Source organism: Puma concolor, chromosome B2 (genome assembly GCF_028749965.1).
Source record: "Puma concolor isolate L17-30 chromosome B2, mPumCon1.1.hap2, whole genome shotgun sequence".
Classification (NCBI taxonomy): Eukaryota; Metazoa; Chordata; class Mammalia; order Carnivora; family Felidae; genus Puma; species Puma concolor.
Genome location: NC_141671.1, coordinates 51553377 through 51580629, shown reverse-complemented (window position 1 = coordinate 51580629; position 27253 = coordinate 51553377). Strand labels below are relative to the sequence as shown.

The 27253-nt window shown below is 42.3% G+C and overlaps 1 protein-coding gene across 3 annotated transcripts in view; it reads left to right on the top strand.

Annotated features, from left to right (window-relative positions):
* GCM1 (GCM transcription factor 1) overlaps nucleotides 1-25919 on the top strand; it is a 70869-nt gene extending 44950 nt beyond the window's left edge. For 2 of the 3 annotated variants that reach the window (XM_086707075.1, XM_086707076.1), the window contains 5 exons: nucleotides 7701-7915; nucleotides 19323-19575; nucleotides 20617-20729; nucleotides 21706-21834; nucleotides 23596-25919. In XM_086707075.1, coding sequence (XP_086563201.1) covers nucleotides 7841-7915; nucleotides 19323-19575; nucleotides 20617-20729; nucleotides 21706-21834; nucleotides 23596-24333 — 1308 coding nt within the window. In that variant the 5' untranslated portion in view covers nucleotides 7701-7840 and the 3' untranslated portion in view covers nucleotides 24334-25919. Of the gene's footprint in view, nucleotides 1-4372; nucleotides 4474-7700; nucleotides 7916-19322; nucleotides 19576-20616; nucleotides 20730-21705; nucleotides 21835-23595 lie in introns of those variants that run through there. The other variant, XM_025925881.2, reaches the window with a different exon arrangement.
* Nucleotides 25920-27253: the final 1334 nt, after the last annotated feature.

The following is a 27253-nucleotide window of genomic DNA, read 5'->3' as shown; positions in this document are numbered from 1 at the left end:
GATCTACATTGAAAGGAGTGAAAGTGTATGTGGTATTTGTGGATCCTATAATTCCAAATAAGAGAATTGGAGTTGGCCACAGGCTTGCCTGAATGCAGGTCACATTCCTTGCTCTCCCTTTGTCTGTCTTCTTCTGCACAGAGAGAGAAGAGAATCCCAAGCTGGTTCTGCTCTGTTAGCACAGAGCCTGATGTGGGGCTTGATCCCATGAACTGTGAGATCATGACCTGAGTGGAAACCAAGAGTCTCCCCCATGTGTGTGCATGCTTAACCAACTGAGCCACCGAGGCACCCCCGTTGCTCAGATTTTGCCATGTGACAGCAGAGATATAGCCATACAGCTCTGAAGCCAGGCTTACAATTTGGCATCTGAAATGAAAGAGCAATCTCTCCACCTCTGACTTGGGAAATTCTAAGGAAGGATAGTGTAGGTCAGACTGGGTCCCGTGCTGGAAGGAACAGAAAACTCTGATGGACAGCCTTTGGGGGAAGAGCAGTTTCCTAAAAAAATGGTGAGGTAAGGAGGCAAGGGACAGTTGATACCAGAAAGGGCTTGTGTGTCAAAGAGATTTACTCTACCATGAAGGGAATGCCTTCTAACATCATAGTTTTCTAGTTGATATTTCTCCTTTGACCAAGATCAGATTACTGATGCCAAGAGATTGGCTACTTCATGATATTGTAGAGATTGAGTTACTTAACCCCTCTGTGCCTCAGTTTCTCAGACTAATGTAGCTTAATAATACTGTATTTCATGAGGCCATTGTGAGGATTCAATGTTTAGAACAATGCTGGACATACAACAAGGGTTAAATAGATGGCTTAGTTCATGGTAGAGGGACCAGACAATGGGTGGAGCTAGGGCCTGGAACTTCTATTGAGATAAGGTAGGCACTGGGAGGATCGACAGAGTTGCAGATACTGGAAAAGTTCATTCATCTAGTACAGCAAGGTGTCTGAAGGCTATGAATTGGAAACCACAGGTGGTAGTCTAGGCAAGCAACTAGACCTTGAGGGCCTACTTTGAGGGTCTGGCATACTTGTCCTAAAGCAGAAGCAGTACAATACCGCTCTCTCCCTGGCCCTTTTTTTTTTTTTTTAATTTTTTTTTTTTCAACGTGTTTTATTTTTATTTTTGGGACAGAGAGAGACAGAGCATGAACGGGGGAGGGGCAGAGAGAGAGGAAGACACAGAATCAGAAACAGGCTCCAGGCTCCGAGCCATCAGCCCAGAGCCCGACGCGGGGCTCGAACTCCCGGACCGCGAGATCGTGACCTGGCTGAAGTCGGACGCTTAACCGACTGCGCCACCCAGGCGCCCCCTCCCTGGCCCTTTTTAAACATTTGGAAATATAGGGGTAGGAGGTTATGGTTGACATTGTGACTTGGATGTGTTTCTGGACTTTAGTGTCTAGGGAAACAGTATTTTTATGGGACAGTCCTATACAGAGAAGAACTATCCTTAAAAAATGCCTAAAGCACCCCACCAATGAAAGAAACCAGAATGACCTCAAGAGGCAGGCCCTAGAGTGACCAGGAACGCAAGACAGAGGTACTGAGAAATCCAAGCTTCTGTGGTTGTGATCAGTCACCACGCAATAGGGCCTCTGGGCACCTGACTTTTAGAGCAGGATTCCTGTGTTCTGGGAGGAGACAGAGACTGAAAAGAGCGATGTGGAGCTCTGAGTATATGGGAACAGAGACAAAGACTCCAGACTCTGAACAGCACTGGATGGTTCATGTAGGACCATGGCCAGCGGGTTCATCTAAGTTCTGCCCCACCTCTGCCACCTCCATGCTTGTGAGATACCATTTGTGTAAGTTTTGATTAACTCCCCTGTTAAGGGGGTATAATGAGTATAGCATCTACCACATAGGGGTGCTGTAAGGATCAAGTTTTTAGCATGGCACCTGCCAACATTGTAAGAGTTCCATCAAGGAAAGCAGCGATGATTATTGTTGTCATTAATAGCAATGACAGAGATCCATTTAGGAGAATCTGGCTAAAAAGGTAGGACGTTGGCCTTAAGAAAGTAGAAGTGCTGTTACCAATCTGGGACATTAGGTCACCGCCCAATCAGAGTGTGGAGACAGCTCCTCGGTTCCTTCCTGTGTCGGAGGAGGGTTGGTTATTGGGAGGAGGATAGATGTGATGTTGAAATGGGGTTCTAGCAGGTCATTGTGTGAGGAGACAGGAAGTGGAAGATACCAACTTCTCCGTAAAGAAACTAGCAGCTTAGCTGGGGGGCCAGGACTAAAACTCATGAAGAGTTCACAGAATAGTATGTACATATACTCTTATAATTCTGCAAAGTAATATCTATGTTTGGTGATGTATGTAGGAGAAAATAAAAGTCTGAAAGGACATGACCAAAATATTAACAGTGGGGATATCTAGGAGATGAGAACATGATTTTTTAAAAAAAGAATATGACTTTATTTTATAATTAGAAAAAGATGTTAGTTATAAGTGATCTAACACAGCATGTCATTCAGTTAAGAGTTCTGGAACACCATAGAAATGAGAAACCATGCGTTCTAGAATAATATGGGAAGATCCGTAAGGAGGCGGCATTTTGGGAGGTTCCTAAGGGATGGATAGGATTTAGACACGGATGGCAGAAGACCTAAGGGAGTAGATTATCATGATCGGTGTGCCAGTTACCAATTTATTTCCTCTTGGGTCTAAAAGCCATTCTTGGCCCTGCTTTGTGATTCTGGAACTGAACCATATAGACCTTTCTGTCTTGCCAGCTGGCACAGCAGTAGGCTTTGTCCTGCTACAGCATATTTGGGGATGTTGAAAGAACTCCCTGACCAAGGAGGGACTGCAAAAAGCAGATCAAATTAGTAAGATAAAGCACTAGAAAATGTTTCAGGGTCCCAACCTCCAGACAGAAGAGAAATTCATTCATGACCTGAAAGACTAGTGAGAAATCTTCTCAACATTGCCCAAGATTGCCAAGCGTCTTCCCAAGGATTTTGCCCTCTGGCCTGCTCATCCCTTCCTCCGCAGTCTGTCTTACATGGCCACGACCTTCCTGACAGGCACCTACTTCTAATTCTGAGCACACTGCACTTTCCACACCACTTTACCTTTGCCCACAGTATTGCCACTACCTGGAACATACTTTTCCATTCTTTGATGCCTTGACAAATACCTGTTTGTCCTTCAAAAGGCTGATCAGGCATCACAATGGTGGAAGAAGTTTCCCCAGATTGCTTTCCCTCCAGCGTCATACCTTCCCCTTTGATCTTCTTTCTAGACTGCCTCTATACCATATGTTATCTTCGGCTTATTTAGTGTTATTATTCATCTTTTCCTCCATTAAACCTTTTTTTAATGTTTATTCATTTTTGAGAGAGAGTGTGAGCAGGAAAGGGTCATGGAGAGAGGGGGACAGATTGTCCGAAGCAGGATCTGAGCTGACAGTACCAAGGCCAACGTGGGGCTTGAGCTAAAGGAACCATGAGATCCTGACCTGAGCTGAAGTCTCACGCCCAACCTACTGAGCCACCCAGGTGCCCCTCCACTATTAAACTTCTTCATGGCTTTAATTCTCCCTGAGCCTTGCAGACAGCCTGGGACATAGCAGGTGGGCTGAACTGACTTAGGCTCTGCCCAGATGGCTGAGGACATCTCTAGAAGGGAGAATGGTATTATTTTTTTAAAGTTTTTATTTATTTATTTTGAGAGAAAGCACTAGTGGGGGAGGGGCAGAGCGAGAGAGAATCCCAAGCAGGCTCCGCACTGACAACATGGAGCCCAAGGTGGGGCTCGATCTCACAAACTGTGAGATCATGACCTGAGCTGAAACCAAAAGTCAGATGCTCAACCGACTGAGCCACTGAGTTGCACCAAGAATGGTATGATTTGAGAGGATTGGAACACTCAGAATTAGCGGGGGCATCATTGGTACGTATAAAATAGCATTTTAGCATTTCTGGCTTAGGAATGTTTGCAATCTAATATCTATCCCAGTAAGTTCCATTTGCATGATATTTTCCTACCTCTGTCTGTCTGTTCTCTCTCATACACAGGCAGGGGTAAGTGGTAGGAGAATTAGAATCTACTGTTAATCCATCTGCTTTGGGCCCAACCTATGAAATTATGAGCAGGAAAACACCTGTACTTCCTCATGAGGCTCTTTTCAATGCCCATTTCAGTTAAAATCCCCTTTTAACATAAAGGAGGGAAGAGTTTAGGGGTGAATTATAGGATATCCATCACAATTGGACTGGGGACAGTTGGACTAGTTAAGTAACTCCCTGGATCTCTCTTCCCTATCTGATGACGTTGAGAGCATCTGGATTTTGATTGGACTGCTGCCAGAGCTCATTAGCATAGCGTACCTTGACCTGGATTAGGGAACAGCAGCTCCTGCTTAGAAAATGACCAGAAGCTGCTGGGACCTGAACCAGAGATGAGATTTTTATGACAGTGTTGGCTGCATCTCCAGAAGAAGTCAGAAGGTAAGGAAGCCACAAATCCTGCGGAGAGGCGAATGTAAGGAATGGGACCATAGGCACCCCATTCCTACTGAATTTCATTTGTTTTACTTCCTTTGGTTCTCTGTAGAAATGATGAAATCTGAATACACATCGGCCCAACTTGTTTTAAAAAAGGAAAAAAAAGGAAGTCTTTACGATTTATTTTCTTTGGAGGAAAACTGAGTTGAGTTGTTTATTTTTGAAAGGTTGCAGTCTTTACTATGTTTTGTTCTTAACTTTCAGGGAAATAGTAAATTAATGTTTGTTCATTTGGCAAAAATTTATATCTGAGAAAATCAAAAGAGCAATGTAGCTTTCATGCAGCAAGATTTGTTATTCCCCTCCCCTTAATTTATTTGTGTGTGTGTGTGTGTGTGTGTGTGTGTGTGTGTGTGTGTGTTAATTTATTTATTTATTTTGAGAGAAAGTGAGAGAGAGAAAGGAAGGGGCAAAGAGAGAGAGGGAGAGATCAAGAGAGAGAGAAAGAGAGAGAGAAGGGAAGGGGCAGAGGGAGGGAGAGAGAGAATCCTAAGCGGACTGTCAGCATAGAGCCTGACTTGGGGCTCAAACTCATGAACCGTGAGATCATGACCTGAGCCTAAAACCAAGAGTCAGGTGCTTAACTAACTGATCCACCCAGGTGCCTCTACCCTCCCCTTAATTTAAAAACAAAAGAATTATGTCTATGTCGCATAGGCTGAAAATGCGACAATGCTTTAGAATTTTTGAGATACGAATCTTGTCATTCAAGGTGTTTTTTTTTTTTTTTAAGATCAATCTATTCCAATTAGCTATAACAAATTTTAGACAATCTGAGTTACTGTTGTTGAAGTTTAAAGAGATAAGCACATAAAACTGTTGCCATCACATTTACACTTGATCTTTGTGTCTCACAGACTTGTTATTTAAATCTTCTGAATTCAAGTCTGTCTGTGTCAGCATTTCTTCGGTAACTCAATGTTTATTCCCCAAACATAGAATTTGATTTAAAACTCTGGGGATTTAACCTTACAAAGCAGCGTTTAAAATGAAGGTGATCGGGGCGCCTGGGTGGCTTGGTCGGTTAAGCGGCCGACTTCGGCTCAGGTCATGATCTCACAGTCCGTGAGTTCGAGCCCCGCGTCGGGCTCTGTGCTGACCGCTCAGAGCCTGGAGCCTGTTTCAGATTCTGTGTCTTCTTCTCTCTCTGCCCCTCCCCTGTTCATGCTCTGTCTCTCTCTGTCTCAAAAATAAATAAACGTTAAAAAAAATTAAAAAAAAAAATAAAACAAAACGAAGGTGATGGACTACCTGCTCTTTGAGTCTTTGACCACTAGGTTATAGGTGAGTGTGGTAGGTGGGATAGGGAGAGAAGATACCCCTATTAGCTTGTTATGTAATGGTTACATGTTCAGGTCAACAGTCTTCTCTATCCAGATACTTTCCCTCAGCGTATCTCAGTGATTGACAAGTATTAGGGTTATATAGTTTTTGTTTGCTTGTTTTGGTTTTGGTTTTTTTAGTTCTTTTTTTAAATTTAGTTTTATTTTTTAATATACATCCAAATTAGTTAGCATATAATGAAACAATGATTTCAGTAGATTCCTTAGTGCCCCTTACCCATTTAGCCCATCCCCCCCTCCCACAACCCCTCCAGTAACCATCAGTTTGTTCTCCATATTTATGAGTCTCTTCTGTTTTGTCCCCCGGGTTATATAGTTAAATAAAGGTACATAACCAAGGAACAGAGCTCATGAACTTCCTAAGGTGGAGACTTAAACTTTTAGTTCAAGTTGACTATTAAGTTGTTTTATGTAACATCATTATGTCCCTTGCTTTTACAAGGGCACCAGCAGTGGAAGTGTCACACTTGTAAACATGTTTCACTTAGTGTTCTAATAAGCATATTTCATCTGCAAAATGATTAATTTTTCCTCAGAGTAGAACTCCCTTCCTTTCTTTTCTTCCTTCCTTCCTCTTTCTTTCTTTTTTTACCTTCCTTCCTTCTTTCCTTCCTTTCTTTTCTTTTCTTTTTTTGTAAATCCTCTTTAACCAGTTAGAAACTAGAGCAGTATTTCTAATGGGGGGGAAGAAATGCAGTTTGCACAAACATTTTTGAATGTCTATCATTTACATAAATAATTTAATCAAAGTAAAGTGAGATAGAATTTTCTTGGAGGGGGGAGGGAAGCAGGAGATTGCTATCGGAAAGTCTTGAAGAGTGCTTTGAGTTATAGTAGAAACATTATTTTTAAGCAATAGTTCTCAAACAGTTTTGCCACCCAGGGGACATTTGGCAATGTCTGGAGACATTTTTGGTTGTCACAACAATGGGATGGGTTGCTACTAACACTTAATGGTCATAGCCCGAGGATGCTGCTAAACATTCTTTTTTTCTTTTTTAATGTTTGTTTATTTTTGAGAAAGAGAGAGAGAGGGAGAGGAGAGAGCATGAGTGGGGGAGGGGCGGAGAAAGACAGACAGAAAATCCCAAGTAGGCTCCATACTGTCAGCGCAGAGCCTGACTCAGGGCTTTATCTCACAAACCATGACATCATGATGACCAGAGCCGAAATCAAGAGTCACAAGCTTAACCCACTGAGTCATCCAGGTGCCCCTGCTATTAAACATTCTACAATGCACAGGATAACCCCCCACAGCAAAGAATTATCAGGTCTAAAATGTCTTTAATGCCAAGGCTTTAGAGGAATCTGATGAGGATATCCATTGATAATATTTGAAGATACAAAGTGCACACTGGATTTATTGAGGAGAGGGAAAATAATCTCTGTGGCAATTTAGATTTAAAAAATACTTCTAGATACCTTTGGTTGTGATGTTTCCCACTTGTAACTTGAACCACATGTTAGCTAATGTACAAAAGTGTATCCATGAAAATAACCCCAAGCCAGTTCTTCCTCCTGCCCCAGGGAATATGGGGGAAAAGGTTCTAGTTATTGGCTGCAGATGACAATGGTTGCTACTCAGGCTTTCCCAAGCTGGAGACGTCTAGCTGTGAGAAAGGAAGCCCACGCCTGAGGTGAAAACGATGATCATGGTGCTTCTGATTCCCCATGGTCAAGCTTTATTTCAACAAGATACTAATGGCTTCTACATTGTTTTTATTTGTATGCTGGTGCTTGAAAAAATGTCAGTGAAACAGGTTTTTCTAGCAGGCAAGCACTGATTTTTATTTCTAACGGTCAGTGTTACTATCATTTATTTTTTAGTGTCAGGAATCAGTCTCCAGGTCTAAGCTGCTTGAATGAAGAGTGGACTGATCAAGTCTACGAAGCGCCTTTGAAAGCAAAATCTCAACCACTTCTGCGGGAAGTTGGATAGACAGAAACCCGTGGGTGATCTGACTATCATGGAGCCTGAGGACTTTGATTCCGAGGAAAAAGAGATGTTAAGCTGGGATATTAATGATATGAAGCTGCCACAGGTATGTACTTGTTATAAGAATCTGCCTTCAGCATGTGGCTATAAAGCTGGGCTCTTGACTTGCTAAGACCTAGAAGGAAATTGGTGAGAGTCCAAGCTGGGGAAATTCCTCTCCTGAAAGCTTCAGCTGGGCATCCAATTGATGAATTTTAAGAGGGGAAGCCATGACCTATAATTTGAGTGGGTTTTGACTTATCAGATTCCCCACACACACATACACACACAATAGTTATAGACTGAAACAAAGAAAATGCAACTTCCTTTCTCTTTCAAAGTTGGCTTGGCTGATGTTGCCCCCAACTTAGCTAGCTAGTAGAATAAAATCTGTGATAAAGTATTTGCCCGTAGATTGACTCTGCAGAGTACACAAGTTCTCATACAACCTTATTTGCTATAGTAATGATTTTAAATTAAATCTGTAACTGGAACGTCCAAATGATAGTGCTTTCATGGGATTTAGCAGCTCTTCTAGAACTTTTGTGGAGTAATACATACATGCTGGGTGTTTTCCAGCGACAGAGTGACTTTCATTTCATATTTTCTCTACCTTCATTTTTGGCACTTGACTTTTTAATTCTTAATTTGGTGGAAAACATTAATTGTTTAAAACTGATGCCCTTTCTGGCATTTGAAGGATGCTTTCCTTGGAGGTTGTTGGAAAGGGTGTTGGGAAGGTTGACTGGAGACCAGCAGTACCTTGTAATAAAAAGGTCAAGCTAGTCTTCCTGATTCCAGGGAACAAGAAATTTGGATTATCCCAAGTGGAGGAGAAAAAAATGAGGTTCCATAGTCTTGATTTATAACCATTCCAGATTTCGTTCTAATAAAGACTTCCACTCCAAATTTCTCCAAATCACTCCAAATTTCACTCTACTGAAGATTTTCTTTTGTTTCTGTTTTCTCCTTAAATTCCCCTCTCCATTACCTCTTGGTAGGTCTTGGAGGAGCTGGAAGACACAAAGTGTACCCTACTTTCCACTCATCTAAGGATAGTTAAATAAACCACAGCTAAATCACATAAGTACCTATTGTAAGGATTTGTCCTTATGGTTTCTCTTAATGGTTTATGATTGTTGTAGCTGTTTTCAGGGAAACTTGAAAGTACATTTTAGTTATTTCTGGTTCAGGGACATATATTGATGCCTAGTCCTTTTCTTGATTTCTTGATTGTAGTTCACAAGTAGAAGGTGCGTGTCCTAAATATCAAGAGTGGAAGTAAGCAGATACATACAAAATTTACAGTGTCACAACCTAGAGCAGGGGTTTTAACGGGGCTGGAGAACCCTCTGAAATGGGAGGGAACACTGTGTACTAACATGCACTTTTTTTTCTGGGACAGAAGATCCATATGATTCATCAGATCTGTAGACAAAAGGAAGAACCACTTCTCTGGAGGGAAATTCAGGGCTCATAAAAGTTCATTTTCCCCCACGAATTTCCCAAAACAAAAACAGTCTCAGCTACTCAACACATTAAATTCAGAAATTCACAGCAAAAATACACATTCACTTTTGAAAATGTATCATTTATAGTTAATCAAAAAGTTTGATTACTCATGGAAATAACTCTGTGACCCTCAAGTGCCCTTGTAAATATGCCAGGGAAATGATTAAAAGTGCAAAATCTCTTAATATTTTCTAAGCAGAAACAACACCATCCCAATGTGGGTATGTGCTGGCTCTGGAATCCTATCAAGAACCAGCCGAAGTGAAAAATAAAAAGATTTCCAAGCAGATTAAGTTGTATATTTTGTGAGCATATCTGGAGGCTGAGCGGTTACATTGTGTAAACCAGGGTATGGAGACAAATGCCTGGCTTGGGATTCCAGTTCTGCCTCTTTTTTTAACCTGTAAAGCCTTAGGGAGTTGTTTACCTTTACTGAGACTCCCTTTCCCCTTCTGAAATTGAGGCAGTTGCACTCACTAGTCTCTTATAGAAGCTTTCAGTTCTAATGGTCTAGGATTCTGTGACCTGAGGTTAGGAAGGCAGCCTGCCCTCTAGAACTGGGGGCCCAGTGCTAACACAATGCCTGGCATGTTAACATGCCAGCAAATAACAAATGTGGAATTCATTAGCGAATGGCTCCACTGCTTAGAATCTGTGGGACTCTAAACAAATCGATTTTCTCAAGTCTCAGTTACCTGCTCGGTAAAAGGAAAATAGTAATTCCTTATATACCTTGCCTCAGTCTCTAAAGTCTTTAGAGCAGTGTTTCCCAAAGTATGTTCTATAGAGTATAAGTGATGAGGTATTTTTGTGGGTATATAAAGAAAGAGAAAACAGAAACACTAGATTCAACAAAGTTAAACAGATTTCTTCGCTGCAGACTTGAAGACTTCCATCCATGCAATGGCAGTGCTCCCAAGGGGAGGCTGTGTTAGGCACTTTGGCCCTGACTTGTTTTTGGCCGTGGAGCCCTGCCAGCGAGTAATGTTCCTCATGTCACCTGTTTGGGCACAAAAAATGTGGTTTAAAGGATCAAATGCAATTGCTTGTCATTGTTATAGATTTCCCCAGTGTCATTCTTTGTCACATTCATACAAGGAATTTAGAATTTATTTTTCATAATTTTGTGTTCTTGCCAGAATGATTACTTCTGCAGTGTATAGGCAAATTCCTATAACTTGTAGACCAATTTCTTTCCTGCTAATCTACTCACATGCTTCAAGTTTCAGGATGGTCACCTGAATGTTAATTGCATCTTCTGTTACCCTAAATTCCATGTCCCCTTGTACATCTCAGTTATGTCAAGATATATGGATTAAATTTTGGCAACAGTGAATGGTGACATCCTCATTAGGACATCTAACATTTCCAAATGACTAGAATGTGCCAGACACTACAGCAGTCTCCAGGGATACAGAGGCCATTAAGCTATGTTAACTTTCATGGAAGGGCTCATGATCCATCTGGGCAAATGTAACAAGGTCCGTGCCTGAACGGAGAACCTAAGTCATACAGAAAAATGCTGGAGGTACTTGAAACAGGAAGTCTGTAATTCAGGGCCCCTTGGGCATGGGAAGCAAGGCAGAGATTCTGGCAAAGGGCTTTCTCTGGAGAAGCTGTAAAATGTAAAAGGATTAGGGCAGGGGAAGGAAGCAAACAGGACAGTCAAGGTAGAGCAGGTCACCAATGTCCGAAGGCTATTCAGCCTCTACAGTTGAGGGAGCTTGTGCATAGGCATTCGGCCAGGATGTTTGGGAAGTTACTGGCAGGAAAGGTGGCTTGGAAGCAGGCTATCCTAAGAGGATTCCATTGTTTTCTAGGAAGTGGGCAGCCACTAGGCTTTTGGGGCTGGACAGGATCATGATCAGATCCAGGGCTCAGAGTCCACTTGCCCTTGCTAAGTCATCTCTCCCCTCTATTTGTTTCATGTGTGCTTCCTTCTTTCAGCTGCATGTATGTCTTTATCAGTCTTCATTTCACTTGTTTCTGGTCGCTCCTCTAACTTGTGGTTATTTTTATACCATTTCTCCTTACTCCAGCCCCCAGGGACCCAACCCAGAACGGCAGGCACTCAACTTACTCAAAAGCATCATTGATAAAATGTCTCTATTCCAGGGTAATGTGATATACCAATTTTTGCTTTCCTGTTTTATTTCTCCTTAAATTACATTTTTCATTTTAAAATTTCAAATATAATTGCTTTAGGGTTTGCTTGGTCCAAGCAGCAAATGTCTGGTGTTGGTTTAGTCTTACCTTCATTAAAAATGTTAATTACAAATTCCTGGAAAGTGGCACAATCTCATTAATACGACTCTAACACTTGACAGCCTTGAATACCTAGGAGAGTTCTTTTTTTCTTTTTGTTGGTTGAAAATTGGGAAGGGAATCACTTCTTTTGCTTCCTAAGTAGTAGCCACTTCAGCAGGGTGCCAGTTTCTGTGAGCACAAATACAGGGTGTTCCAGTGGCACCACAGCAGACAAACCCTGAATCATTTTGTTCCTATGCAGGGGCAGTGTTCAGATTAAACCTGTGATCAAGGGTGCCTGGCTGGCTCAATTGGTAAAGCATGCAGATTTCGATATCAGGGTAGTGTGTTCAATCCCCACATTGGGTATAGAGCTTACTTTACTTTTTCTATTTTTTTTCATTCATAACTTTTCACTTGGGTCTTTTTTTTTTCCTAAATATAATTTATTGTCAAGTTACCTAACGTACAGTGTATACAATGTGCTCTTGGTTTCATGAGTAGATTTCCATGATTCATTGCTTACATACAACACCCAGTGCTCATCCCAAGTGCCCTCCTCGATGCCTATCACCCATTCTCCTCTCCCCCCCATCAACCCTCAGTTTGTTCTCTGCATTTAAGGGTCTCTTATGGTTTCCCTCCCTCTCTGTTTTTATCTTATTTTTACTTCCCTTCCCCATGTTCATCTGTTGTGTTTCTTAAATTCCACATGAGTGAAATCATAGGATATTTGTCTTATTTCACTTAGCATAATACCCTCCAGTTCCATCCATGTTGTTGCAAATGGCAAGATTTGATAATATATATATATGTATATGTACATATATACATATGTACATATATGTATACATATGTACGTATGTATACATATGTACATATGTATATATGTACATATACATATATATATATCCATTCATCAGTTGATGGACATTTAGGCTCTTTCCATAATTTAGCTATTATTGATAGTGCTGCTGTAAACATTGGGATGCATGTTAGAGCTTACTTTAAAAAAAAAATCCGAATCGCTTCTCGGCCTTTTGGCTAAGATCAAGTGTAAAAAAAAAATCCGGGGCGCCTGGGTGGCTCAGTCGGCTAAGCGTCCAACATCAGCTCAGGTCACAATCTCGCAGTTCGTGGGTTCGAGCCCCGCGTGGGGCTCTGTGCTGACAGCTCAGAGCCTGGAACCTGTTTCAGATTCTGTGTCTCCCTCTCTCTCTGACCCACCCTGTTCATGCTCTATCTCTCTCTGTCTCAAAAATAAATAAACGTTAAAAAAAAAAAAAATCCATGGCCAAAGCCACACAAAGTCATTAACTCACAAAATTGCAAGGTTTAAGTACATTCTTTCATAGAGAAAAGATTTTTAAAAATATACATAGGCTAAACATAAATACAGGCCAACCTAAAACCTAGTGAGTCAACCACAAAAAAAGCCATGTCTTCAGTTAGTTAATTCCTGGACCATGATTTTAGCCAGCAAGGTTGTCTTTGCCTTAAGCTCGTAAGCAAAGGTGAACCTTTGAGCTCTTTCAGTGAATTCATGTGGCTTAGTGTAATCACAATGAGCCAGTAATCGTAATCAAATGTGTCTTGGTGCTAAAGAAGCTAACAGGTAAACCAGATTCTGGATCTCTTGTCAATTATTATCTGCCTGCATGATCAGGCATTGTTGGTCTGACAGGGCCACCTGTGACTTTGTCCTCCTTGCTGGTGTTCTCCTTGATCTATGCTGGGCCCCCTTGGTCATCGAATCCCCACTGCTGGAGCCAATTCTGCCATCCCGTGCTTCTGGTGTGATGGGGATAGCAACATTACTGCATCTGTGGTAGGAGAAACTCTTCTCTGGGTGCCTTCCAGAAGGTCCCTTGCTTAGTCAGGTAGAGTAGAAAAGGGAAGGAAGAAGAGAAGAGAGAGGTAGGTGATGAAGAATATGGAAAGTGGGGTACTCTGGCCCACCTTAGTGTTGTCCAAGCAAATAAGGAAATTTTTGTTTTGAGTTTTGTCCCTTTAACGAAGGTAGGAAATTGCAGTGTTAGCCTAAGAAGTTATTTGTGAGCTAACTCGAAAACATTTTGTTGAGTTGAATTTCTTCCTTTCATAACACTTGAAGTTTGGTTTCCAGTTGGCCAGAAGAGCTAAGTTCCTGAAAAGTTGTATGTAAATCAAAATGCTGGTCAAATTTTTTTTCCCCTGTGTTCCATAAATAACATCTAATTTTTTCACTCTTATCTGATTTGCTTAAAGGCATATCTGTTTGCTATCCCCGTTTTATTTGGAAACATTAATTATAAAGAATTAAGCTATGAGGAGGCTGCGTGGCTCAATCGGTTGAACATCTGACTCTTGATTTCACCTGAGGTCATGATCTTATGGTTGTGAGACCGATCCCCAGTTCGGGCTCCATGCTGTGCATAGAGCCTGCTTAAGATTCTCTCTCTCCCTCTCTCTCTGCCCCTTCCCACTTGCATATGCAAGTTTGTGCATGCTCTCTCAAAATAAAATAAACTTTAAAAAAAGAATTAAGCTATTCTTAGCATTAAAGAAAATCTGCAGATAATTGCTTTATATGAGAGTGGATTATATTCTAAGTGAAATCTATTTTAATGTAAATAACAACATGATAACGTAGGTGTCTTGATGCCTTATTTCAGAATTTTGGTTTTCATTTTATTAGTTTTAGATAATAGTATATATTTAATTCTTAAGGGACCCTATTAGAATTTTAAGTAGTTAAACTAAGCAGAAAGAGGAAGGATGGGTGCTCCAGAATTCCATGGAGTTGCAAAGATTTTTAGTGAGAGGATTAGATCTCTTAGTAAAAAAATTAGAGAAGTCATAGAAATGTTAGTTAAACCCCCAGTGATGTTACCCATGAGATTATAAAATATAAATTACTTAGATTTACATGTTGGAAACCTTAAGAGTATTCCCTTTAAATTATAAACTTCTTAACCAAGAGGAAAAACAAAGAGTTACTCATGAAAAGTTAGAAATTAAAATAAACAGATCTCTTGAAAAGAAGAAAATATTTTATGGAGATTTGCTAAACAAGATTAAGAAATGATTATTCTTTCTTTTTAAATTTTACCTGTCTGGTGCCTTAAATTTACAAGGCTTTCAGAGATCACTATCATTCATTTGACACCTGAGTTCCTTTGAATTATTGGAATCTGGGTTTTGTCTTAATTTCCACGTCCACTAAGCATCCGACTCAAAAGACTGGGCATAGAGAGTAGCTTGATACTAATACATTTACTCCTAGTAATTTCCTCAAGTCCATACATTGTCAGAATTATTACTGCATTACTGATGAAACTGGAAAAGTGGGCTGTCAGTGGAGAGGCTATCAGGGGGGAAAAAAAAGCTTAAAAGATAGTCAAATGTAGAGGCACCTGGCTGGCTCAGTCAGAAGAGCCTGTGACTCTTGATCTCTAGGTCATGGGTTTGAGCACCACATTGAGTGTAGAGATTACAAAAAAAAAAAACCTTAAAAAATGAAAAGATGGGGCCACTGAGTGGCTCAATCAGTGGAGAGTTCAACTCTTGATTTTGGCTTAAGTCATCATCTTCCAGTTCTCAAGTTTAAGCCCTGTGTTGGGCCCCTGAGCTGACAAGCGCAGGGCCAGCTTGAGATTCTTTGTCCCCGTCTCTCTCTGTTTCTCCCCTGTTCTCATGCTCTCTCTCTCTCTCTCAAAATAAATAAATAAACTTAAAAAAAAGTGTTAAAAAAAAAAGACAGTCAAATGTAGAAAATACCGTAAGCTCTAAAACCTCAACAATGTCAAAATAATTGAAAACACACAGTGTTCTCCAGCTACGAAGGAATCAAACTAGAAATTAATAGCAAAAGGAAATAGGAAAATCTGCAAATACATGGAAACTAAGCAATATATTTCTAAATAATCCATAAGTCAAAGAGGAAGCTTCCAAGAGAGATACATTAAACTGACCTGGGGGGAAATACAGTGGAGATCATTTCTTCCTCTGAACATCTGAGACACTTGTACGTATAAGTTCCCCTCCTGGTTTGTGGGGTTTATGGTGCTGACCAGCCTGCAGGGGCCACTCACCTTTAAAATGAAAATCTCCATTTTTCTACAAGTTTGCTTTGCCCTTTTCTCTGCTACCCTGACTGTTGTGCTTTGTGTTTGAGTAATTTAAATTCACCAGTAGATCTTTATAGTCCAAATTGTTAAAGATCCACATCTGAATGTTTTTTTAAAAGTTCATTTCTGAGAGAGAGAGAGAGAGAGAGAGAGAGAGAGAGAGAGAGAATCCCAAGCAGGTTCCGAGCTGATAGTGCAGAGCCCAACTTGGGGCTCCATCCCACAAACTGTGAGATCATGACCTGAGCTGAAAGCAAGAGTCAAACACTCTGAGCCACCCAGGTGCCCTCACATTTTAATGTTTTAACCAGAATTTTTATTACTTCAGAAGATAAATACTATGTGTTCTGTGGTATTACTGTGACCACAGAAAACAAGAGGGCATTGTTTAGAGCCTTGGGTTAGAAGGAAGAGAAGGGGTGGGGGGTAGAACAAGCTGGAGTGGGGCTGCCTGAGGTGAAACTTACTTAGCTCAGAATTACCAGAGAATTGGGGGAGGGGAGGAAAGACCTGGAAAAAGCCCACAGTCCATTCTGCACCTTAGCCTGGGCATGAGTGTTTTCTGGAAGCTCTGTTGTGGAGCAGAGGGGACTCTCTGAACACCACACTGCCTTCTCCTTGCACAGCTTCCTGTTCCCACACGACAGGTACAGTGTGGCACAGGAAGGGCTCACCTGTGCCGTTCTGAGAAAGAAGGCTGTGGAAGAAGTTGTGCCACTAAAGCTTTTGCTTTATAGGGGCTTGGATGCCCATCTTGCATTTGGCTTGGCAAAGTTGAAAGCATGAAGTGACATCTCTGTGGGTCTTCTCTCTCCTGAAAGTCAGTGGCTCTTACAGCAACACTGCTTGTGGCCTCAGATCTAGTAAAGTAACAGCTAAAATTGATACAGAACTTGCTATGCTCCAGGCACTGTTTCAAATGCTTTGTGTATGGTAACTCATTCAATCTCATAACATCCCTATGAGGTGGGTACTCCTGTTCCCTCTGTTTTACAGAGCAGGACGTGGAGGCACGGAGAGGACAAGGAACTTTGTTAAGACTTCACAAGGCTGTCTGCCTCACAGGTCTTTTTTTTTTTAATTTTTTTTTTCTACATTTATTTATTTTTGAGAGACAGAGACAGTGTGAGCAGGGGAGGGGCAGAGAGAGAAGGAGACACAGAATCCAGAACAGGCTCCAGGCTCCAAGCTGTCAGCACAGAGCCCAACTCAGGGCTCAAACCCACGAACCGTGAAATCATGACCTGAGCTGAAGTTGGACGCTTAACCGACTGAGCCACCCAGGCGCCCCTGCCTCACAGGTCTTAACCAGGAATTAGGAAACATCCTGTAATGGGCCAGACAGTCTCGGCTATGACTACTTGACTCTACCGTGGTAGTGTGAAAGTATCCACAGACAACACTTAAATGGATGAACATGGCCGTGTTCTAATAAAACTTTATTTACAAAAACAGATAGTGGGCTGGATTTGACCCATGGACCCTAGGTTGCAGACCCCAGCTCTTAACTGTTAACTAGCACTACACCTCATGTACATGAAACCTCTCATTTATGTTTCCTCAGATTCCTGTCCGTTCCCACGACATTCCATTCAAATGGCAACTGTCATTTTAGGAAACTTACAGTTTACAACACATCTGCTCTTCGCAGTATTTTTTGAAGAATGTTTTATCACTGTCCAGAGAGTTTATTTATTTATTTTGAAAGAGACCAAGTCAGGGAGGAGCAGGGAGAGAGAGGGACAGAGAGAAAGCCCCAAGCAGGTTCTGCACTGACAGCACAGAGCCCAACGTGGGGCTCAACTCACGAACCGTGAGATCGTGATCTGAGCCGAGATCAAGAGTTGGACACTCAACCAACTGAGCCACCCAGGCACCCCTCACTGTCTCCATTTTAGAGAAGAGCAAAATGAGGCTTCAGAGACAAAGTCACTTGCCCCAGGGTCTTGTGTTACGAAGTTCTTTGGCATGTTCTAAACTTGAGATCTAACTCAGTAAACACCAACTTTCCCATGCTGCCCTTCCATTCTAATGTTGATGTTCGCTTTTTTCCTTCTAAAGTGCTTTTTTCTCAGTCTATTTTGTGCTGTCTTGTTGGGGAATCAAAGGAGAAGCACCCTGTCTTCTTGTGAACCTTATAGAATCTTCTCTCTGAGCTTTTAGAATCTTCTTGATGAAAAGTCTTATATCATGCCAGGTCTCTGAGGGCTATGGGGATGGACACAATCTAAGCTTGAGTATAGAGACTACTTAATGATTGTCATTCATTTTTTTTAATATTAAATTTATTGTCAAATTGGTTTTCATACAATACCCAGTGCTCATCCCAACAGGTGCCCTCCTCAATACCCATCACCCACCCTCCCCTCCCTCCCACCCCCCATCAACCCTCAGTTTATTCTCAGTTTTTAAGAGTCTTTTATGTTTTGATTGTCATTCTTAAGAACTAGGAGGGATCTGTCAAATGCAGGATCTATGCACCAAAGGGCCAAAGGAATGTGAGGCTCAGCATCAGTGACTAACATTTATTTAGAGTGTAATCCATGGTTGGTGCTGTGCTTAGTATTTTTATATATTATCATCTTCTCGGAACCACTCTTGAGGTAGGCAGGTCTCATTATCCTTCTGCAGATGAAGAAACAGAAGCAGAGAAAGCCCAACAACATATGCTATAAAGATTGAATGTAATGTCTCTCTGACCTTTTTGAGGAGAGCTTAGATGTTCATGTATTGGAAATACTGCCAGTGGCTGGGCAATAAACAGAAGTTTCCAGCCAAAGTAAACTCTTCCTTATTCCTCTGCCTTGTTTGAGGCCCATGGATATGCTAGTAGAGAAAAAGGAAGAAAATCTCCCCAGGAGAGACAGCAGCTCTCAGAACCCTCCCTAACCAGGCCTCCTCAGTTTTCCCAATGCTTATCTCTGGTGCCTTTGCCTAAACCCTTAGCATTCCCAATAAGGTATCTACAGTGTGGTATGAGACATTATCTCACTACCCTGCCACGATGTTTTCCACTGTGATTGTGTAAGAGCACAAAAATATTACTTTACCCTCAAAAATTCTTTGTTTTTAATGTTTATTTATTTATTTTTGAGAGAGAGCACAAGCAGGAGAGGGACAGAGAGAGAAGGAGACACAGAATCTGAAGCAGGCTCTATGCTCCAGGCTCCGAGCTGTCAGCACAGAGCCCGACACAGGGCTCGAACTCACAAACCATGAGATTATGACCTGAGCCAGAGTCAGATGCTTAACCAACTGAACCACCCAGACACCCCTCACCCTCAAAAATTCTTAGTGGGAAATGGTCAGTTAAGTCTTATCACCAAGTTCTAGAGAAACATCAGTGGGGTAGAATTCAGGGGAAGCCAGGAGACTTCCCACTTCCGAAATTACAATTCATTTTGGTCCGGGGAGCAAGTCTTCTGTAGACACAGCATCTTCTGTTCCTGCCGCTGCGCTGTGCCCAGATCGTGCCGTCAGAACGAAACCCTGGTTGGTCTTTGCCAAAGGTCTCTCGGCAGCTCTCGGTGCCAAACCATCTTCACATCTATGAACAGTTGTGTTTTCTCGCTTAAAATACAGCAACATTGTTTGTGTTTCTGTCAGAACGTGAAAAAGACCGACTGGTTCCAGGAGTGGCCAGATTCCTACGAGAAGCACATCTACAGCTCAGAGGACAGGAATGCGCAGCGGCACCTGAGCAGCTGGGCCATGCGCAACACCAACAACCACAACTCGCGCATCCTCAAGAAGTCCTGCCTGGGCGTGGTGGTGTGCAGCCGTGACTGCTCCGCCGAGGAGGGGCGCAAGATCTACCTGAGACCGGCCATCTGCGACAAAGCCAGGCAGAAGCAGCAGAGTGAGTAGGGTCCCCTGGCACAATGAGGAAGCTGACGTCCACTAGGAGGCTCCTCCCCAGAGGCCAGCACATCCCGGCACATGCCAGCACATCCCGAGGGGTGTGGAGTGTGTGGAGACCAAGGTTGTTCCTTATGTAGAACACATTATGGAGAGCCGACCAGCCTCCTCAACCCCCAGTATCTGCCCCACGGATCTGCCGTGCCCAGAGCACCCACCAGTAAAACTGCTCCCCTGGCTCAAGGCACCTGACTCCAGGCCTCTGTTACAAAGCAGACGTGTCACTTCAGGGGCGGACATGAGTTCATCATGCACCCACAGAAAGTTTAGGTGGAAGTTGTTTGCCACACTTGCCATCTTGGGGAATGGGGCCGAAGATGAACTCAGTGAATGCTTTGATCTGGAGTGGGAGCGGCAGGGCTAAGTTTGAGATGAGACTCCATTCCACGTCCTTTAGATCCATGCCATAATCACGTTTGCTTGGTTTTCCTTTATCGTGTTCCTGGGATTTTGAAGCAGATACGTTCAGCATTCCCTGTGTCTTGCCCACTCCAGCCCCCACATTACCTCACGTTCTGTCCTTGTAATTTGTCTTTAAAACTTGCTCTCAGGAAAGGATCTGCTATCAGTCATTTACACTTTAATGAAAATTTCGTGGCTGTGCTCTTTCTCTCCTGTGACTTTGCTCCTTGACCCTTAATTCTAATTATGAAGTGAAAGAATTCTTTCCTCTTCTCTACCAAGAATTTCAAGTATCAGTAAATAAGTAGGGAGGGATTTTCTGCTCAAAGAGCTCTCCCCTGATCTGTGAAATACCCTGCTGTGGAAGAAACTGCTTCCTTTTCCCCCTGTGTGAGACCTGGGCTGGGACACTTCAATGGCCAGGCCTCCTAGGGTCAGGGGTAATGCCCAGGAGGGGATGAAAGCTCATAAAGCTGTGCCCACCTATATTCTCTGCCATCCTGGAATCAGGCCTGCACTGCTAGAGTCGCACAGACTCAGGAGTCAGTTGACATGGCCTCCCTCCTCTGCTCTCTTACAGGGAAACGCTGTCCCAACTGTGATGGGCCTCTCAAGCTGATTCCTTGCCGAGGCCATGGGGGCTTCCCGGTCACCAACTTCTGGAGGCACGATGGACGCTTCATATTTTTCCAGGTTGGACTGAATTTAGAGTGAGGAGATGCCATTTCTCTTTCATTCAAGAAATGTGTACAGAGCACAGGGAGAAGTTTCGTACAGGAGGTGGATGGGTGGACGAGAGCCTGTACCAAGCCTGAGGCCCATGCTGGGCAAGCAGATGTCTGTACCCATACCTCAGCAGACGCACCATGTACCAGGGAGCCAGCTGACTCTGCCTCGGGCTTCTTGGGGGAGGCAGCTGTCAGTACTCCTATCACGCTCGGGCTAGCGCAGTGCAGGGGCATGCAGTCGGCTTCAACAGACCCGAGGTCGAATACCAGCTCTGACCTCTAACCGACTCTGTAAACCTAAACATGTTACTTTGCTCCCCTAAACCCACAGTTTTACATAAAATGTGGATGTTAAGAAGGACTTTACAGGGGGCGGTGGTGTAAACAGGATAGAGCGTGGCCTCTGATGGCAGACTGCCTGGGTGTCAGGATCAGTGTCCCTGCAGAAAGAGAATGTCCTGATTTGCTAGGGTGTCACCAGCCATTTTTAACAGCCAGCTCACAGAATTCCTGAAGGTCCTAGAGCTGGCTCCCCACTTGCTAAGGAGGTTGCCTGGCTGGTATAGTTTCTCCATGCTTCAGTTTCCTACTCTGTGAGCGGGGGACAGTAATAATGGTGGTAATACTAATGTGCTTGAAGGTAAAATGAGATCATGTGTTTGTGACCGCATCCTCTACGTACAATAGGAAGCACTTAGAAAGTGGCCCTTGTGATCATTGTGGATATGACTTGGCCAGGTGTGCAAGAGGCACCATGGGAGGAAGGGGCACCATGACCAAAGGCAGGCAGGAAAGCACATGGTGGGTTTAAGAGGTCTCATCAGTCTCATGACAGTCATCAATGGCAACAACGCCCCGTCAGGTGGCAGGGCACAGGATAAGCCTTTATATACCGTGAAGTACAATCTTGTTATTTATTTTACCTCCCTGTCTCCTATAAGTCAAAGGGAGAACACGATCATCCCAAGCCAGAAACCAAGTTGGAAGCTGAGGCAAGAAGAGCAATGAAGAGGGCACAGATGGCATCCTCCTCTGTCTCCTTAAAGCTGAAGGGGAGCCCAGAGACAAAGGTAACATGTCCCCCTATTTGTTCAAAACGTACAACTCACCACCCATGTGGTGGGAGCAATAGATGTCCCTGGTCCCTTCCCACCTACCAATGAAGTCAAAATCATACTATCCAGCTCATCTACAAGCTAGCATCCACCAAACAAATGGAATCTGGGGGTTTCCTCTTAATTTCTACCATCTTTCTGGTATGTTCTCAAATGTTCATTAAATTCCATATATTTTTAGAATCATCGTCCCCACTACAATTGACAAAAGAGATTTGGATTAGTACTTAACCTATATTCGGCACTTTATCTTTCGGTTCTATCAAAAAGGAAACTAAAATGATGTCCACAAAATAATTAGCCTTGTGTTTAGAATTTTTCCCCCAAATTTCCATTCTTCCCGTAAATAGAATATTTCCTCAGCACATTGTCTCAAGATGAAAAACCCACTTTTCTGAAAATAATGGCCATCTGGAGGGTTGGGGTGGGAAAGCCAAACTGTGAAGTGAAGTCTGTGGGTCTGTGGGCATCATACCATAGGTTTGTGGGTATGTCTGCCTCACAGTGGTGCTAATTCCTGTATTTTACTACTGCTCAGGGCTCTACATTTCTTTTCATGAGAACAGAGATGGAGTCAGTCCATCCCTAGAGGTTGTAAATGTGTCTCACATAGGAAAAATTGTCATTTGAGTCTGTAGGGAAATGTGAGTCCTTGAAACCAAATGGCTGGTCCCTCGTCCCTTCTCCAAGCCATGGGACAGGTTGAAGGACATTTCCTCCCAGTCACTCTGGCTGGTCATGGTCTCTCCACCTCTACCCTCTTGTTACATAAACAAAAGGATAACTTAATTCTCAACCAGATTCTTTTCCTGTGACTTACTGGAAGGTAGTACACTTCCTTCATTTATAAAAATAAATTTACTACTTATATATTCTACAGGTCCTATTTATGATTCAACAAAATTCCCATGAGTTCAGAGAAAAATCTTGAAGGAAAAAAATAAATAACCCTAGTCTCTCAGACTGGAAACAGCACTAAAATACAGGGAAGTCAAGGAGGGAAGTGATGTGTGTGTGTGTGTGTGTGTGTGTGTGTGTGTGTGTGTGTGTGTGTGAGAGAGAGAGAGAGAGAGAGAGAGAGAGATCCTCTGAGAGTTATACTGAGTATAATATAAATCTTTGAAGCCATGACTTGATTCTTCTTAAATAGTCTCTTGCAAGTTCCTCACAAAGGCAGTTAGAATATCAGATTTGTGCTTGAGGATGAAACATTTTATTTTTTTATGATTTTTTTTTCAATGTTTATTTTTGAGAGCAAGAGAAGAGAGTGTGAGCAGGGGAGGGGCAGAGAGAGAGGGAGACACAGAATCCCAAGCAGGCTCCAGCCTCTCAGCCGTCAGCACAGAGAGCGACATGGGGTTCGAGCTCACAAACTGTGAGATCATGACCTGAGCTGAAGTTGAACACTTAACCAACTGAGCCACTCAGGCGCCCTGAGGATGAAACATTTTAAACACACTCACTCTCCTCAGAGTAAAAGGAGTAAGAGTAATTCGACTCTTACTGGTTAGTAGGCTTTAGAGTGGAAATGGAAGAAGCTTCTTTCAGGCTTTAAGTAGTTGTGGTAAGACTCCCCTGTGCATTTGTGCTTCAAGTATGTGAGGAATGAGGAAAATCGGACGGAGCACTGATTTGTGTGGAGTAACTCTGGGTGCCTGTGGTAGTTGTGTCAATTTGCTTAACTTATTAATGTGAGCTTTTCACTTTCCTTTCTAGTCTCTTCCAGGTGAAACACAAAGTTGGGGAAGTTTACCTTTAACTTGGTCTATCCAGGAAGGCATCCAATTGCCTGGTAGTTACGGTGGACGTTTAATAGCTAACACTCCCCAGCAGAAGTCACTGAATGATTCCTTATTCTTCTCCAAGAGTTATTGTTTGGGGGGAACCACTGATCTGGTAGACCCTGCTTCTACCTTGGGCCCCACTAAACTCTATGAGAAATGCAAATTGTCCAGTAGTTGGATTTATAATAGTGGGGACCTGCTTCATCCTGTTTCTGGAGTCTTCTCTGACTACGATGATCGGCAAACGTGGAATAAAAACACTGCTTTGGGGAGAAATTCTCTTAATGACAATCGTTGTCCCAATTATCCTTTTGCTTTGACCAGCTGGCCTTATGATTTCTCCCCTTCTCAGAACTCTTCAGAACCCTTTTCCCAGCAGATTCCCGTGGAACCACCTGCAGCCGAAAGTAGCTGTCACCCACTATGGCCAAATCCAGGGGGTGATCTTTACGAAGAGAAGGTGCATGTGGATTTTAACAGCTGCTACCCTTCCACCACATGCCACTCACGTCAGGAAGACCCCTTTCTCCTCACCTATACCCCCCACCCCCACCATCAATATTCATTGACAGGCAAGAGCAGCGAGTGGGATTTTAATGAAGAAATGAGGGGCATGGGTTTGGATCACTACAACAATGAGATGCTTCTAAACCTCTGTCCTTTAAGATGATCCAAATAGAAATCCTTGGACACTACTAGCAGGAACGTAATTTAGTGCAGACGCTGTGGAAAACAGTTACAGAGGTTCCTCAGAAAACTAAAAGTAGAACTACCATGCGGTCCAGCTATTTTCCTTGTAGGTGTGTATCCACAGGAACTGAAATCCTTATCTCCTTATCTCAGAGAGGCACCTGCACTCCCATGTTCACTGCAACATTATTCACAATAACCAAAGTACAGAAACAACCTAAGTGTCCATCAACAGATGAATGGATAAAGAAAATATGGTGTATACACACACACACACACACACACACACACACACACACACACATTCAATGGACTATTATTCAGCCACACAAAAGCGAGGAAATCCTACCATTTGGGACGACATGGATGGACCTTGAGGGCATTATGCTAAGTGAAATCAGTCAGACAGAAAAAGACAAATACTGTATGATCTCACTTACACGTGGAATATAAAAAAATAAATGCAGACTCCTAGAAACAGATCAGATTGGTGGTTGCCAGAGGTGGGGGATGAGAGGTGGGGGGTAAAATTCAGTGAAGGAGATCAAAGGATACAAACTTCCAGTTTTCAGATAAACTAAGTTCTGGGGATGTAATGTACAACATGATGACTCTGGTTAATAGTACCGTATCGTTGTATATTGGAAAGCTGCTAAGAGAGTGGATCTTAAATGTTCTTATCACAAGGGAAACAATATTTGTAACTATGTGAAGCAATGGATATTAAGTAAGCTTCTTGTGGTGAAAATTTGGCGGTAATACATATATCGGGTCATTATGTTGTACATCTTAAACCTATACAATGTTATATGTTAATTGTATCTCAATAAAACTGGAAGAAAAGAAAAAGGTGACCCAGATTTTTTACAACCATTCAAAATAACTGTTTTAGTAAATTGCTGAAAGAATTTATTTGGGAAAGAGTTTTCAAAAACATAACCACACATAAATTGAAATTATGACAACAAGCAGAAGGCACAACTTCCTTCTTCACACAAGGAATTTGGGTCCTCCTCCATTCCAGTCTTCCCATGCTTAGTGAGGAACTCGTCCCGTCTGTGGAAGGAAATGGCCTCTGCTTTTTTTTCTCCCCCCACATTACGTGGGGTTCTCAGCACCTCTGCTGCCTTAACTGTTACATTTTCATTGTCCTTGAATCCTATCAAACAGCAGAGATGTGAAAAGCCCACCTACCTAGGAACTCACATATGCCTTCTTGAAAACTGAGGATGAAGCAACAGAGATTAAGGGTAAAAGAGCTTCGGAGGTGTAGAAAGATGAAGATTCTACCACTGAGGTATTTAATGCTTTGTCTAGTATTGTGGGATCCGTTCATGAAATATGTGTTTTCTGGTTGATTTCTAAGACTTGTCAAGACAAGGAGTATGAACTAATTGCATCTAAGACCATGAGCAGCAAGACTAAACAGCCACAGGAAGAAAAATCCCCATGGGGCCAAATGGCCTCTTGCTCTTCTTTCCCCACTGCCTTCCCCTTCCGTGAAGGCTTAGATTTTGTCTTATTTACCTTTGTTTTTATAGGGCCTAACCAGTGCCAAGTTCATGATACGTGCTTGAGAAATGCTTTCTTAGAAAAGTCCTTATGTAATTAACATGGCCATGGTTGGCCCCCTGTATCTGGATGCCAGTTCCTCTTCTTTGCTAAAGTATTTTATAGTGAAAGATGAGCCTGGACATAGAATCTGGAAAGAACTGTGCAATAAATATTTTCCAAAATTAATTTGCATTGCTATTTGAATGATAACCAATGGACATAATACAAAATTTGGTTCCCGGTCTCCTCCTTAAGGGAATATTGACTCATTTCTTGTCTGTTCTTCCAGATATATATATATATAGAGAGAGAGAGAGAGTGGGAGAGACAGAGACAGAGACAGAGACAGAGAGACAGAGAGAGTGACAGAGAGAATCATACCAGGTTCATTGCTAGCATGTCTTTTGTCATTTGGGGACACAATCTGGACATCAGATCCTTATAAGCACATAGGACCACAGTTGCCTCATTTTTAATGGTACAGAATACATTACATGACTGTATTATAGTTAATTTAAATAGTCCCCTATTAGTAGACATTTAGATTGGGTTGAATCTACTTTATTTTTTTGTCCAAGTGCATAAAACTTGCATGTTCAGTTTAGCAGAGTTCTAAAGCAAATTCTTATACAAGCACTATCCAGGTCAAGAAATAGAACTTTCTGCTAGTTCAGTAAATCAAGGTCCCCTGGTTGCAGCCCCCAATCTCACCCACTCCTGATCTTAAACCCCTTCCTGCATCCTGAAGGTAATTGCTGGAATGACTTTTTATATTTTTACTGCCTTTGCATGACTATTAAAGAACGGTTTGGTTTTGTCTTTTGGGGGGAACTTAACAAATAGAATCATATGGGAGACTGTAAAAAAAAGTATTGAAATATAACATACGTACAGAAGAGTGCACAAATCATAGTCTACAGCTCAATAAATCACAAGCACACACAAATCTAGCGATCACCTGGTTAGCATATATTCTGCTCAACATTGTGTCCGTAAGAATCAGATTGTTGTGTGTAGTTGTAGCTGGTTATCTTCACTGTTACATTACATTTATTTATTTTTTCTTTTTGGAAGTTTTATTTTTTAAAAGGTTTTTTTTTTAATTTTATTTATTTATTTTGAGAAAGAGAGAGAGAGCACAAGCAGGTGAGGGGCACAAGCAGGTGAGAAAAGGAGAGACAGAATCCCAAACAGGCTCTGCACCATCAGCACAAAGCCTGATGCGGGTCTCGAAACTACGAACTGCGAGATCATGACCTGAGTTGAGATCAAGAGTCAGACGTTTAACCGACTGAACCACCCAGGTGCCCCTCATTTATTTTAAGTTTTTTTATTTAAGAAATCTC